The 15,237-nt window shown below is 40.3% G+C and overlaps 1 protein-coding gene across 1 annotated transcript in view; it reads left to right on the top strand.

The window, feature by feature from the left end:
• Positions 1-11,706, top strand: part of LOC125324587 (potassium voltage-gated channel subfamily KQT member 1-like) — a 92,750-nt gene extending 81,044 nt beyond the window's left edge. The window contains exon 14 of the mRNA XM_048300625.1: positions 11,646-11,706. Within this exon, the coding sequence (XP_048156582.1) occupies positions 11,646-11,706 (61 nt within the window). The remainder of the gene's footprint in view (positions 1-11,645) is intronic.
• Positions 11,707-15,237: the final 3,531 nt, after the last annotated feature.

The raw sequence follows: 15,237 nt of genomic DNA, 5'->3' as shown, positions 1-15,237 counted from the left end.
TATGCTGCTGACCTGAGTAGAGCTCTGTTGGTTTATAATGGCTGCTTCTGAGGTATCCAAAGTTGAGTAGTTAGAGATTAATCAATTCTGAAATTTAATTAATTAATCAATTAAATCAATGTTAATTTCACTCAGTTGATGGGTAGTTCTATTTTTAGCAATAAATGTTTGGACTGCCTCATTGCCTGATGTAATTACTCGCCTAATATTTCAAATTCTCTGATGAACAGTCAAGAGGGGACTCCATCAGTGCATCACTGAAGTTTTGCAAGAGTAAAGGGGACAACTGAATAACTTTAAGACTTGGTATTTTACATTTTTTTTTTTATCTCCAGCTGGTTCTATTTTTATGCAGATTGTGATGACATGAACCCTTGGCCACGACAACATTTTCTGTCATACACCCCAGAGTTAACCTTCCATCAGGAAAGAGCGAATTTGGCCAATAGACTGCACTGAAAGATTACACCAACCTGGTCACAGATAGCACAGTCTCAGGAAAAATATACACAGCAGCAGCTTTAGAGGCAGACATCCTGTTTTTGTTTTTCAGAGCTCTGTGGTTTAAAGCTGTGGTGTCTCAAGCTCTTTCCACTGTAAGGAAAAGCAAAAGTTAGAAATTCTATATGTCAGCATGGTTAAGCAACTGTGGTTGAGTGTGCATTTTGTGGCTCCCTGAGGTCACCCAAAGGTAAATGTCAGCAGGTCCCCGGCAGGGAGCAGGGCAGTGCTGCTGCAGCACCAGGAGGAAACCTCTGGCAGGTGAGATCCACACACAGTGCCCACGGTCAGTGGTGGCTGCCCTCAGGGGACAGCTGAGCAGGAACTCTTCAGCTGGAACAGGCTGCCAGGGAACTGAGAGCTCCACCTGTTCCCCACAGGGAAAGTGGGGCTTAATTATTTCTCATGGGCTGACAGCAAGACCAGCAGTTGCTCTTCTTTCCAAGACTCTGTCCACAGCAGAGTTAAGCTGTGCTTAGGAACCATGGGTTTAATCCAGTCCTGGCTAAAACAGTTCTGTGCAGAGGTTTAGAAAGCATGAAGGTGCTTGTGTTGGATTCCTGTGTATGTGTGTGTGCTGTGGCTATGAAAACAGCTCTCTGCTTCAGTCTGAGGTCTTGAAATAGTGTAACAAAAGCACAGAGATCTGAATGTAGAAGCAACCTGATTGATGTCCACTGTTCCCACCTCCTCCAGTTTTTTATTTCAAGCTTATAGCACAAAACTGGCTCTTAGATTGTACAAGGGAGATTTCACCTACAAAGTGATTAGCAGGACAACCTGGAATTAGCACGTGGTTATTAAACAGTCCAAGGAACCCCGAGGAGGGGGGAAAGATAGACCTGAGGTGAGGCAATGGATGCCAAACAAACCTCTTGTAACAGAGGGAACTGAGACTCCGAGGGTGAGGGTGACTGAATGCCTTGCTCTGGGTCATCACTGGTGAATCCTGATACAAAAAGAGCATCCCAAATTAATCTCCAGTGGCGAGCAGGACCTTCTGTGAGGATTGAGGCCTCATGAAGCCAGGGGGTTGGGTTATTTTTGTTTGTTGGTGTTTGTGCTCACTCCAGGCTGCCTGGAAGAACAGACCAAAGCTGTTCCCCACCTCACCAGAGCTGGGTTCTGCAGAGATTGGGGGGTACCCTTAGCACTGCTGTTTACTGGGGTGGAAAATCAAATTTGTATTCAAAGGAGGATGCTTCATGGTTCATCTTGGAATGTAGCTTTTCTCTTTAAAACAAGTTTAAGAACAGTGTTGGTTTTGTTTCTCTATGGTTTTTGGGTTGTTTTTTTTTTTTCTAGGGGAAATAGGTTATCATATGATTGGCAGGTGTGAAATATGACTAATTTCCTTCATTGCCCACTAACACAGAAATTTTATACATAGTGAATGGGACAAATGGCAAAACTTATGCAAGGCCTTAAAGCTTACATTAGATGTGCTCAAAAAATATGGTCATTGTTAAGTTCTTGAAAAAAGGGATGCTAAACCCATCTTCTGACTTTCAGCCTTCCACTATCTGTAGATGGTAGTGAAGGTTTTATCAGGGTCTTAAGAATAGTTTTTGTCCTTCTTTGTCTCTGCTTGAAAATCTAAGTGTGCGACTTGTAACACCAAGCATATGTTCAGTCTTTCTATGGTTTTGATCTATCTCTGCCAGCTCCATTTATCTTTGTCTTTTTATCACAACTTCCTCCTATAGCTTATTGCTTTTAATCTTATTAAAGAAACAGTTCACCTTCTCAGCAGCACCTCTATCCCACTGAATATAATATATAATCTAGTCTAGTAATTAGATAGTGATCTTGTGTAGGATAATTGCATCGACTATGAACTCATTAACAACACTTTTATTACTAAAATGGTGTTCCTGGGGTGCCCCACAGTGACATGAGTGGAGGGCATAAATCTATATCCATCTTGTTTCCAGGTTTCTCATTGTCTGTTGGCTTTTGACACGTACAGATCCCCACTCTCAAGTAGATCTAATACAGATATTACTGATGCAACTAGTTCTGTCCTCAGCGTGGCACTCAAAAACATTATTGATTGCTTCAAAGAGATGTTCATGTGCATCTGTCATTTCTGAACAGAAAAAAAAGATGGTAAAATAGTGAAAATTTAACAGACAGTAGTAATTGCTAATCTGGTTCTATGCTTTTTACCACTATATGGTCTTGTGTTAAATTACACTTTTTAGCACTACCCATTTTTGTCTTGTCACTTCTAATTTGGAACTCTTTAAAAGGGCTGCCTTGGGATTTATTTCAGCACCCAAAGTATTTTTATTACCGTGTAATATGAAAGCAAGACTGGCATTAGTATAAATTGGCGCCATTATGCAATAACCTTTTACAAGAATTTGACACTGATTCTGAGGGGGTTTGGAGGTATTTTGGGGATTTTATTCTGGAGTCACGGTGAATTTTTCCTCTTTTATTTTAAAGTGAGGACATTTGGCCAGTGGAGGGCACTGCCCTATAACACAGGAGAAACAGAAACTCCCGTTTCAGCTTTCCAAATCCCATTTGTCGTTTCAGCAAGCTTACTTACAAACCTAATTTATCTGCATCTGAATTTCCCCAATGTTAAATTGGCAAGTTGCCACACTAAGGAAAACCCCTACTATACTTAAACATCAGTTTAATGAGAAATTTAGCCAACCCCCAAAGGCTCAGCTTGGTGTGGTGGTTAGACTTCCTTTTCTGGAAAACAGACTATTGTAACAGCCCACTGAAGGCTCTCAAAATATAACTGAATGCATATTATCATGTAAACCTCTATGCAGCAAAATTTCCAGATCTTGACATAAAGTGAAATAAAAAGTTGCTTAGGGAGCAGAAGCTTCTTTAAAACATTCCCTATAATTGATTTTTTTCTTAATGATTTTTCTAATAATTTCACAGAATTTTAAAGTGTGAATAGAATTTTTCATGGCAGGGGTGTGAAGTGACTGTGGGATATACGGCTGCAAAATATCTGCCTTGGGTAAGAAATAGTTCACAAAGAATGCATCTGTTTCCAGATCAAATTAAAGACTCACATTTGTGGCTTTGCTTTACACAGAAATTATTTATGTCAGTAGCAAGTCAGAGAATAGAAGAAGGGCAACTTTGTTTTTGAAGGGGGTGCAAGGAGCTGCATTGGATTCCTGGTCTCCAGTACTGGCACCTCTTGTCTGTAGTGTGAGGAGAAAGCCAGGGAAGGGAGCATCACGTTATCAAGGCTTTGTTTGGAAGTCAGAATTTGTCAAGGTTTTAGTTAAATATTATTATTATAACTCAATTATAATTGCCAAGCTCCATGACACATGACAATATTGTAAGTCCCTCTACATGCACCTGTGGTGGAAGTTTGGGAAAACATAACATGAAAGCATGTTCTTCGCTGAGGTGACAGTGGCACCCTTCGTACCAGATCACCCCAGCCTTTCAATGGCAGGCAAAATAAAAGTGTGCCACGTGTGGCCCTTGTGTTCTGGGGAGGGGAGGATAAAAACCTTGGTGGGAAAAGTATGATACACAGAGAAGTGTTCCTTTGTCCCTTATGTAGAAATAACCAAGCACATGTTTGCTGTTACCCCTGATCTGGTGGGTTTGCAGTACTTTCGGCTTTAGCACTTTTTCTGTGAGACTAAATTGGATGTGGCTGAACCATGCCTGTGCCTATTCTGGTCACAGGCACTTGGTTGTGTTCATTGTCTGTTTATGTAAAATAAACTGAGGGAAAGGAGGAGCAGGGATAGGAATCCATGGTGTCTGCAGCCTAAACACATGGGTCATTGCTGCGGTGGTCGAGCTCCATCCATAAACCACAGAGTGTGTTTGGTATTGGCAGCATTCAACACAAAAATACTTTAGAAATTGCATATACCACTTGTCCTTCCTTTTTCCTTCTGTGGCTGCTTCCCTGGGCTGCTCCTGTGACCAAAGCAGCCCCTCTCTCATACCAACCAAAAGCATAACAGGGACTGTAGAAGCAATTAGGGTCAAAAAAGGATGGAAAAAAGCTTGAAGGCATGAAGACACCATTTTTCTGCTAAGACTTGTGGAGGGCAGAGCTGAGATAAAAACTTATTATTCTTTCTACATCAGGAAGCTTTAATTTTACCTTAATAATATTTATCTGCTGTTATCCTGCTGTCCTTCTGAGCATGGAGAGCAGCCCTGCAAGCCAGAATCCTGCCTTCCACTCGAGAGAATCACTCTGAATCCTCACAGCCTACTTTCTGAAGAGGTGACATGCCAGTCTAACACACTGGTCCTACAGACATTATTTCTGAGGCAGCATCAAGCAGGGAAAAAAATACAGAAACTGGAAGTGAAAGTTAAGAGAGCTCAGTGTGGTTAATTGACAAGTCGTGGTGGGTGCATTAGAGAACAAAAAAAAGATAGGAAATAAAATTTTATCACATATGTCAGGAACAGTTGTATAGTTAGAAAATGTGATTTATGGGTGATTTCTTTAGTATTTCATCATTAACAATGTTATGAGAATCTACTTTGAAACTTTCAAAATAACCTGAACAACAACATAGTGATCACAAATCGAAATGGCATCATTTGGTTATGATGTTTCACGGTGGAATTTAAACAAACAATGGAATCTGGAGTTAGGGCTATATTTCTACCCAGCAAGCAGGTAGACTGTCCACTTACCCTGAGATAAAAGAAGGAAAACTTTTTTCTGTGTTTTTTAAGTGTTAATTTGGTGTTTATCAAGGGGTGCTGCAGTCTTGCCTTATTTGCTAATCTCTAGAGTCTTATTCTGTATTTACTGGTCAAGTGCTTTTCCTTATTGAAATATAAATAATTGTTCATTTCATTCAGGTGGCCTTTTTAGACTTTTGTGTGGTGCAACGTAGTAGACAATGAAGCAAGACACATTTACTTTCAGTGCATTAAAGGATATTGGAATTCCCATGCAATGGCTGAGTTACTGGGGCTGTGTCTGTTCTATGGGATGGAATTAAGGCTATGGATTGTTTATGGCAGCTCCAAAAATGCCTCTCATGAATGTTCGTGTCTTACTGATTTTTTTTTTTAATTTTTTCCTAAAATACACTTAAAAGAAAAATCTTACAAAGGAAAAAGAAGTTCTTTAGTAAAGAAAATGCCATTTACATCTTCATTGTGTGTTTAAAAACAATTCCAATTCTCATTCTTCAGTGAACGCAGACCACTGGTCATTCAGCTGCAGCAAAAGTGCAATGTGAATTTATCTCCCCTGTATTTCTTTTTGTCTAAAATAAAATTTAGATGCTTTGCAATGAGCTGGCATCTCTATTAAAACTCTCTCATTGTGTACAAGATGTTCACAACAAAAGTTAGTATTAATTTGAGAGATCATCTTATGTCTTCTCATGGCTGTTTTCTTGGGTAGCTCTAGCAAAACTGAAGGAATGGATTCTTGCTGTTTCACTATATATATAAGATAGCATATTTAATTATTTAGATTTCAAATAATTCCCAAATACTCACTGATAAACCAACACACAGTTTGGGTTAAATATTAATTACTCCTATTTCTCTACCTGGGAGGTAACAGAACGGTTGCAGCCAGTGTTCTGCTTTGCAGCTAATGTGTCTGTGCCTAAATAGGGCTGATATGTGAAAACTGACAGATGGAATTGCTGCTTTGGTCATTTGACTACTGCATTAATCTCTGTGCTTGAAAACTCTATTTTAATAAATTACTTTCAGGAAATTTAAACGATGGCAATTCTATAAAACCTGATGGTGCCTCATGGGTTTCTCAGCTCTGACACTTTCACAGCTGCACATGTAAAATCTTTTTATAGGCCAAACTTGATGAACTCCAAATGGGACAATGAAAGTTGCTTTTCAGGTTGGATACACTGAAATAGATGCCAGACAAATACCAGTGCCAGTTGCTTGTCTGCTTTTTCTTTTAGTGCTCTGCAATTTGGAGAAGCCATTATACTCTCTCTTTTACTCCAGATTAAACCCCCTATCTCCAGGGCTGCTTTTCCCCCTCACCCAACAATGCTGCTAGATGTTATCACCACGTTCTCAAAAAACTTTGCCCTAATTGCTTAGCTGTTTGTTTGTATTGCTAAGACAATTTATCTCTGGTCTCTGGGTCAAAATGAATTTATCAGACCATTACAGTACAGAAAGCTTAGTATGTGGGCACTGAAGCTTACAGTCATTGCACGCTATATTGAGCTCTGTTCCTCCCAGTGCTCTGCCTGTTTGCTCCTGGCCTGCTGTAATGGCATTTTTCATAACTCACTGATACTTATCTCCCCTGCTTTAGTCAGGCAGGCAGCCTGCACCCAGGGACTGGCAAGAATAGATAATCTTGATTTTTTTTTTTTTTTAATTATTTTTTTTATTTAGTCAGCTGTCTACAGTATGTGTGGTGCTCATTAGTATAAAAATATGCTTGAAAACAAAGCTCTAAGAGCTAATGAAGCTGTTCTTATGCTGATTTCTCTTACTCCAGCAGTTGCCACTGAAGGATCCCCTCCAGTGGGTTCTGTGACTTGTCCCTGCAGTAATCCAAATCCAATAATACAATATAAATTATTTTCCACATGTTCTTGTGCTTACTTAGCTACTTTGTTATTAGGAAATATATAAATTGCTTCTAATCTGAAATGTGTGAAACTTGCAGCATTTACCAGGCATTTCAGATAAAAAAAGCATGTGCTCTTCCTGTGTTTAGTTCTTTTCTTAGTCCTTTGAGACTGTGGCTGCTGTAAATTTCATACTTCATCTCCGAATTTTGTAGTTGGTGGAAGTTCACATTCTTTCTCATGTTGACAAAGAACTGTTGTTGGTTTGGGGTTTTTTTTTATGCAAGAAAAGTTTCAATTTGATTTCTGTGCATAATTTTTTCTGTGTAACCTTGAGTGAAAGGCTTCTATCAGTCTCATGTTATCCACCTGCCAAGCCCTGATTAAATTTTAATTTAGAAAACAAGTCTGTTAGTGTTTAACAAGCACTGGGCAAGGGGAACTTGCTAGCCGAGGAAGGGCTGTGGTACCTTGAGGGTTTTGACTGCAAACCCGTTGTCTGTCCCCTCTTGCAGGGAAACCCAAGGTCAGCTCTAAGTAAAATAAGGTACAATTTATTAAGCTAATTACCCCTGCTCTTTCTATACAGCACTGCTCTATAAGTGAGGGAGAATTGCTTTGTGCCAAACTTTGTCTCAGCACCACGAATGGGTTGGGCCTGTTCTGTCTTCTCTTGCTTGTCCCTTTTCCCCCTGCAGCTCCTGAGGCACAGAAATAATGTTAATTCCTTTGGATGGGGGATTGACTAGTGCACTGTGAAGTGGTGAGGGCAGGGTCTGTCGTTTGTGGTAGAGAAGTGGGCGGGAGCTGGGGAGCTTGTGCTTGAAAAGATGGGGGAATGGAAGTAGGGAAAGCAGCACCTGTCTGGATGAAGATTCGAGGGCCCCTCACTCTCACTCAGAGCTATCTGCACATCTTGCTGGCGACTTCAGACCTTGCCTGGGCTCTTCTCAGCTCCTTTCATAATCCATAACCACCTCCTCCTGTCATCAATCCCTGCAGTTTCCTCTCCTCTTTGTGGGATGGGAGAAGTGTGTGTGTGTGTGTGTGTGTGTGTGTCTGCGTGTCGACAAAAGCCCTGGACAACAAAATCTGACTTTGCTTACTGCACTGAGGAGCCTCGATTGAGCTCTGACTTCTATTTCAGTGATCAAGCATCTGAGTTCTGCCTTCAGCTGGTCAAGAATCTGCATTTGTGTCCTCAGATGGCCTTAGAATTTTCCCAGGAAGAATGTCTTAACATCTGCAGAACTTGGAGAGAAATCTTTATCTTTTGTTATCAACACATCTCCCCAGCGACCTCACAGCAGCTCCCTGCTGGATGTAATCGATAACCAGGATAACGGGGGCATCCCATTCCCCTCAAATTTACAGTCAGCCCTGTATGTAGCTGATTAAACAGAGGTTTAGAGATAGAAGCATGTAGGTTTAGAGCTATAACCACGTAGGTAGTTATTGGATTTCTGTGAAATGTGTCTGTCCTCTGGCTTACAGAGGTCTCTCTTTCCTGTGATATCACATTACACCTTCTTAGATTTCTTTTGTTGTTTGTTTGCCCGGTTGTGAAAGCCCTTAACCAACCGGTGTGCTTGAACCCCTACATGTTTACTCAGAGTCTAAATTTAATTTTATCACTCATGCGTAGTATTAAACCCTGAAAATTAAGTCAGAATTATCCTCCTGCTTACTTTACAGCAAGTCTCTGTGTGTGATGAGTAAACACACTGTGGGTGGCCTAGGGTAAAATAAAATTTCAGTGTTTGTTCGCAAGGGCAGATTTCTTCCCCTTCAACAGATAAACACCTAGCCACAGTTTAGTAGATTTTACCAGCTGGTTTAATTGATGCAAGAAACAAATATCGCACAGATTAATGTAAAACTTTATAAAAATTATTTTGGTATTTTTAATAAGCATCTTGTAAAACTTTTTGAGTCCTCTAGTGCTCAAAACATGACCCTTACTTCTGACGTTTGGATTAAAGACTTTGCCACAGCCCATATCTCAGGCTTCTGCAACTAAACTGGAAATACAAACCCAATATATATGCTCTTACTTTATCCATTCAGTATTTATCTCAGACAAGTATTATACAACAAAATTATAGCAATTGAGGAAAAAAAACCCTCATAGTATCACACAGTCATCCTTTCTTTTCAGTTGTATCAGCTGAGCACTAATAATGAGCATTTCCAAAATCCCCAGTTTCAGCATTGATGCTTTAATGCATGAGCTAATGAAGAGCTGGAGGTTATTTAATCTTATCTTTGCCTGTTCCTTGTTCAGAAAGTGCTTATCTCTTTCACAAATAGAAGGGGCATGAGCCCATTACAGAACTTGCTATTCATGACATCACTGTTCCCCTCACTGCTTCTCCTCTATGTGTCTTTTTTCTCCTAGCACTGTCTGAGCAAGGTAAATATCAGTATCAAAGTTTGACAGCAGCTGTACTTCTCCCTGGGCAATGGATTTCAGCCTGTTCTTTGGTTTCATTATTCTTGTTTGGGCAGCAAAGAGATAGTGTAGAATTGTCTGACAGTTCAGGTGGGTGACCCCATCTTTATTAAAGAAATATTCTTCCCACTTGTGGCCATGGCTTCCTTATCAACCTGTTTTAAACTGCCTCAGTTTATTGGGGGGTAGGAAAGTGGAGGAAGCAATTTAAGTCCAAGGTCTTTCAGTTTACCCTGTGAGCTCTCATTTGAGTGCTTTTGTTTAAACACAGCTGGCCTGTTTTGGGCTAACACCCAGCTGTGCTCTGGCAGGTGAAGTCTGCAGTCATGCTGCTGAAACCAGCAGTGGAAGTCCATGGAGGCAGGGAGAAATCTGAGGAACTCTGTGACATGGGACATTAGCCCGGCTCATTCTCCAAGTACAGTGGATTAACTTTCTCCATGGGTTCTCTGAACCCAAATTATTAAATGGGCTGTAAACCCTGGTGTTTACACATGAGCTTGTGCTGAGGGGCTGAGCTGCAGCCCAGGAGCTGTCTCATAGCAGTCGCTGTTAGCAGGATCTGAGGGTCATGTAGGATAGGGAACACTGCACAGCAGCCTGTGGGAGAACACCCTTGCAATCAGACACAACCCAAAAGATCCAAATCACAAATGGGAAACAGGTTTTGGGTCTTGTAATTTCTCCTTGATATTACTGGAGTACCTGTACTTCATAATCCTTGGAGATGCTGAGGAGGAGATCTGTGAACCTATATTTTTCTATAACTGAGATATTCTGATAGTCAAGTTCAGTCTTCCCTGTCTTAAAATCCACCCCATAGTTTTGAGTAACAAACTAACAGACCTTATCTTAATTTCCTTCATGTTATTATGGAAATGTAAACACAGGACTTGAACACTACTTAATGCTTGCCGTGTTTGTTGTAATGTTCTGCCAAACTGCATTTTCTGCACCATCTTCATTCCTCTTTTGCACATGCCATTTTGCAAAGTATCTATGGAGCAAAGTGTCTTTAACAGCAAAGGATGGTAAAAATTGTTCTGGTATTAATCATAGCTATAGGGCTGTTATAATTTTATTTTTTAACAGTAACTTGACTCTTATTTCTGTTGATGTCAATCATCTACAAGAATGTTTGATGTAGGCAAAATTTAACCCTGCTTTCTAAAGGAATTGTTAGTTTGAGGCAACAAGACAAGAAGAAGTCTAGCGTGAAAAAGTGTTATAAAATTTTTCTAGTTTTCTGTTTGTAGATCAAAGTCAAGAGAACTTTGAAAAGCTGATGTATTAAAAAATGTTGTGGTGCTGGGAGTTACAAAGCTAAATGACTGCGTTTATCCAGACTTGTACCTATAGACAGTAAAAACTTTTATGATTATAGAGACAAGAAATGAACATTTATCTTCAGGTTCTTGTTGATGCCTGTCTGTTCTTAGTCAGTAGCACGTCTTTAGAACAGTAAACCTTTTATTGTCTGACTGCTCCAGAGAATGCTGCCTTCCAAAAGCCCAGTTGTCAAAAGTACGCCTGTAATGTTGTGCTGAAAGTATTTTTAGGGGGAGTAGTAAATGATGCCGGCAAGGTGTTTTCTTTTGGGGGAAAAATGCTTTGACTCATTGGCAAAAATTCAAGTGAATGACCGTAGAAGGGCAGAAGTTTGTTGTTGATTTGCCAGCAAAAATGAGATGTGAACTTTGTGAACTAAACATGTGGCCACCTGACTGGAAATTTGACTCGGGGGGGGAGGGGGGCTGCTGTTTTTCTTTTCCTATACAAAGAAATGCTCTTATGGGCATTCTGTATCTTTGCTTGGTTCTTTAAGTTCCTTGAAGAAAAAAGCCTGAGCTAATTAGTGAGATTTTTAGCTTTACTATGAACCTACCTGCACATGCTAAAGGGAGAATGTCAATTCTTGCAAGTCTGTCACAGGGCTTAATGTTCCTTCTCTACCTATGCCCAAACTTACCGTGCTCATTCTAGGGTCATGTCAAATGCTTTTAGAAGTACAACAAAAACACACTGCCTTGGGAGCAGAAGCTTCCTCTTCTTGTGGAATTTTTATTTAACACTGATAACTATTGAAGTAAAACACAGGACAGTGTAATTTCTGAACACTCTTTAATATTGCTGCTTTTTCTTTTTAGAATTGAATTAAGAAACATGATGAAGAGGACTAAAATGGGAATAGAGAAGAGAGCGAAATGAGCTGTTAAAAATCAGCTAGTTAATAGGTGGTAACAAAAGAGGATTTTAGGAACATTCTTTTGAGTCTCAATAAACAAAATGAGTAGGGAATGCAATTACAGGTGAATTATAGTAAAGACAATTGAAAGTTAGGCCTCTGGACAAAGAATAATAAAAAGCCACAGATGTGCCTATTTTCTTTTGGTGGGGGGTGTTTATTGGGTTTTTTTGAACTCACACAGGTTTCTTGCAGAACTCCCATGAGAAGGATGAATCAGAAGGAGTCTTTTCTTTTCCTTTTTATCCTTCAGAAGAAAAGCTCATACATGAAGGTTTCTCTAGGTCTAGTTTTTTGAAAGGTGTGGCTCAAGAACACTGGTTCCTGTCAGTAAAAGACCTGTCTGACTGGGGAGTCTTCAAAAGCTCTTGAATTGCTGGAAATTTGATGTAGTTATTAAAAAAAAGTCACATCAAAAAGTAGAAGCGATATTTAAACCAAAAACCTGCAGTCAAGACTCTCTCAAAGCTGAGAGTAGATGCCTCTCACCAAGTGATTCACTTTGTTTCACCAGATCCTTTCTCTGTTATCTCCCTGATCTATCACAGAAATCCTGACTGTTTCTTTCTTTTAGGGTTGTAGTTTCACAATCAATTTGAAGTGATCTAAGACTGTGCTGCCTCCAAAGGTTTGTCTGGCTCTTCCCTCTGCCCTGCTGCCTCTCTACTTCTACTTTTCCCCTTTTCCCAGCACTAGATATTATACAGATCACTTATCTGGTTAAATGCCTTCAAAAGACCTTACAGAAGTAGTTGGGAGTATTAAAGTTGAAAAGAAATCCTTAATTATCTTGTGACAATTACTTATTCTGAAAATAAGAATTTTTTTCCATGTAGGCTTTCAAGTTTCATGGAGCTACGCTCCTTAACTTTAATTTTTAAACCTCTTGGCCCTCTTCTTTCACTTTATGTATGGGCACCTTAATGGTATGGTCAGGTTTGTCTGTCTGTAGCTGGATCACAAGACATTGATTAATGGATGCTACTGAGATGACACACTAAGGTCGTGAACTGCAGTCAGAGAGATTTTCTTATTCCATGTTTATAACATTCCGTTTCAGGACAGTAATGTGAAAATCAGCAGTTGTATTTGAAGCATCTATCTCAAAGCATCTTGATGTATTTTCACTCCAGCATCAGCAGATGTTTATGTACAGTGCAGAATTCAAGGCAAATACCTTTATATCCACCCAGGGAGTGTCAGACAAAGAAGGAACAAAATAATACATTCAGCTACAATGTCCTGTGCCAGATTTATCTGTATGGGAAAACAAGACTATTCTATAAATTCACCAGCTGGGTTCTTTTAAAGAGAAAGAATCAGAATGAAAAAGTCCCATTGCACAGTGTTAAATCAGACATTTGGCCAAAATGGAAACACAGTTCAAAGGCAGAGTGAAGAAATAGGGATGTGCCAGGACTGACTGGACAAGGAGCCAGGCTAAGGAATAGAATGTGTGCAGTAGGAGGGGCAGGGGTTAGGGAGGAGACCATTCACCAATGCACTGAGTGACAAGAAGTAATCCGTGTAATTATTAGACTTGAAATATTCCTCTTTCCCCACACCTCTCTTTTTAAGCAGTAGTGGCAGAGCTGTTTTTTCCACGGCAACTTCAGTCCCGTCTCAGAAGGTATTAACTTTCTTCTTCTTGAATTCCTTTTTATTGTCTACACAGCTTCAAGATGGAGTTTTGCTCTGCCACAGATTTTTTGGACCTTAAAAGGTCTGGGCAGCTCCTCACTTTTTCACAGCCCACTTGGACTTGCCACCTGGCCCCGTTACTGCTTTCTTTGTGCCAACTCTTCCCACTGGGATAGAGGCTGCAGGATGACAAGCACTCATTTTTGGGATGCTGGTGATTTCAGGAGTGGAAGAAGAACCCATTACTCATGCAGTAAATAGGTATTTTTAGAGGTCAGGTAGAAATAAAAACTCTTAATTTCCTCCTGTACTTCCTACTATACCCCAGCAACAGTAAATTCTCCAGTCCCACCTGTGTCATTCTCCAGGGATGAAAAAGGACATTTGGGATTTTTTTTTTAATGACATCATATTGTACTGGCTATGACCAGTACAACAGAGGAAAATCCTGTTTCTTACAGGGGAAAATCCTGTATTTGCTGATTGCATTGTGCACATCCCAAATCTGCAGAGAGGTGTTGGCATGGAGATGTGTCACTGTGTTAGGCTTTACTTTTGCTGCTAATTAGAATTTGTGTGTGTAACTGCACAGAGACATTTTTAATTTTGAAAACTGAATGCAGTGTTAGTATGGGAGAGCTGTGCTTCTGATGTTATGACTGTGAACTTGCTGTGTTTGTTCCAAACCCTAAACTCTGGATGGGTTCTTCTACACCTCCTCCACAGAGCTTCTGTGCAAGTTTCCAGCTAAAACATGGGTACATGCTGAAAAATGGCAGGACAATAGTGCCACATTAAACACAAAGAACTTGCAGATCGGGTACAATTATTTGGAAAGATCAGCCTTTCTAACTTAGCTAGGCCTTTGGAGGTAAAAATGAGTGTTTCCTGTTCTCAGTAGCTGTTTGCAGATTTTGCAGAGTAGGTTTGTAGATCAGTCTTGTAGATGTTTCATAAGGGGAAAGTCAGTAAGATCATATTTTGCCTCATTATATTTACTGATGCAACAGCAAATTTTTTCTTCACCCAAAGCAAACATGTCTGAAGAAATGGTATGGAAAATTGCATCTTTTTTTTTCCTTTGCTAAACAAGTACACTTTAAATCTGTGTAAAAGTGACTTGGGTATGTTCATAAAATGATATATTCCATCAACATTTTTCTCCTGTTGTCTCTCCAAGGTAACACTTTGTTCTTCCTCTTCCTCTGCTATTAATTTTGATCTGGTAATACACAGTGGCTTGCAGCTGAACAGCCACACCTTGGTGAAGCTGTAGTCACTGCATCCTCACTGTATCCATTGGAAAAGCTACTGCTTCCTGTTTTGTAACAGATACCACGGAGGAGTCAGGTTCCTGGGGTGGCAGGAAGAATAGGGAGAAGCCCACAATCACTTTGATGTGAGGTTTGGAACACTTGAAAATCTCAATGTGGCCCCATCAGGATAAGTGTGCTGGGAGTGGCTCTGGGAGACCGGAGTTCACGAACTTAAATGCTGCCAGCTCAGTCAGCCTAAGGAGCCTGGAATGTGGTGATATCATGGGCAGTTCTGCCAAGCGACTGACAGAAGTAACTTTCTGTTGTTTGGTGAATCCTGTTTTCAGAGATCCCTTCCCACTTCATGACACGGCCTTCAGATGTTTTCAGAGAGCTCTGGGGATTTAATTTGTAGAACTCCAAGTGCGCCCACCCTGGGACGTCTTCCTAAGGTCTCACTTGGTACCCTTGATTTGCTGCCCTCCATTGCCTGTGATTTTCAGCCTGGACTTTTTGAAAGATCTGGAAGTAGAGGGAAAACAAATCTGAAAACTTGCAGTAGTACCTTAATTGAGGTATAATCTTCAACATGGCATT

This window comes from Corvus hawaiiensis, chromosome 4 (assembly GCF_020740725.1).
Source record: "Corvus hawaiiensis isolate bCorHaw1 chromosome 4, bCorHaw1.pri.cur, whole genome shotgun sequence".
NCBI lineage: Eukaryota > Metazoa > Chordata > Aves > Passeriformes > Corvidae > Corvus > Corvus hawaiiensis.
The sequence above is the reverse complement of the archived record's forward strand: the minus strand, read 5'-3'. Positions and strand labels throughout refer to the sequence as shown.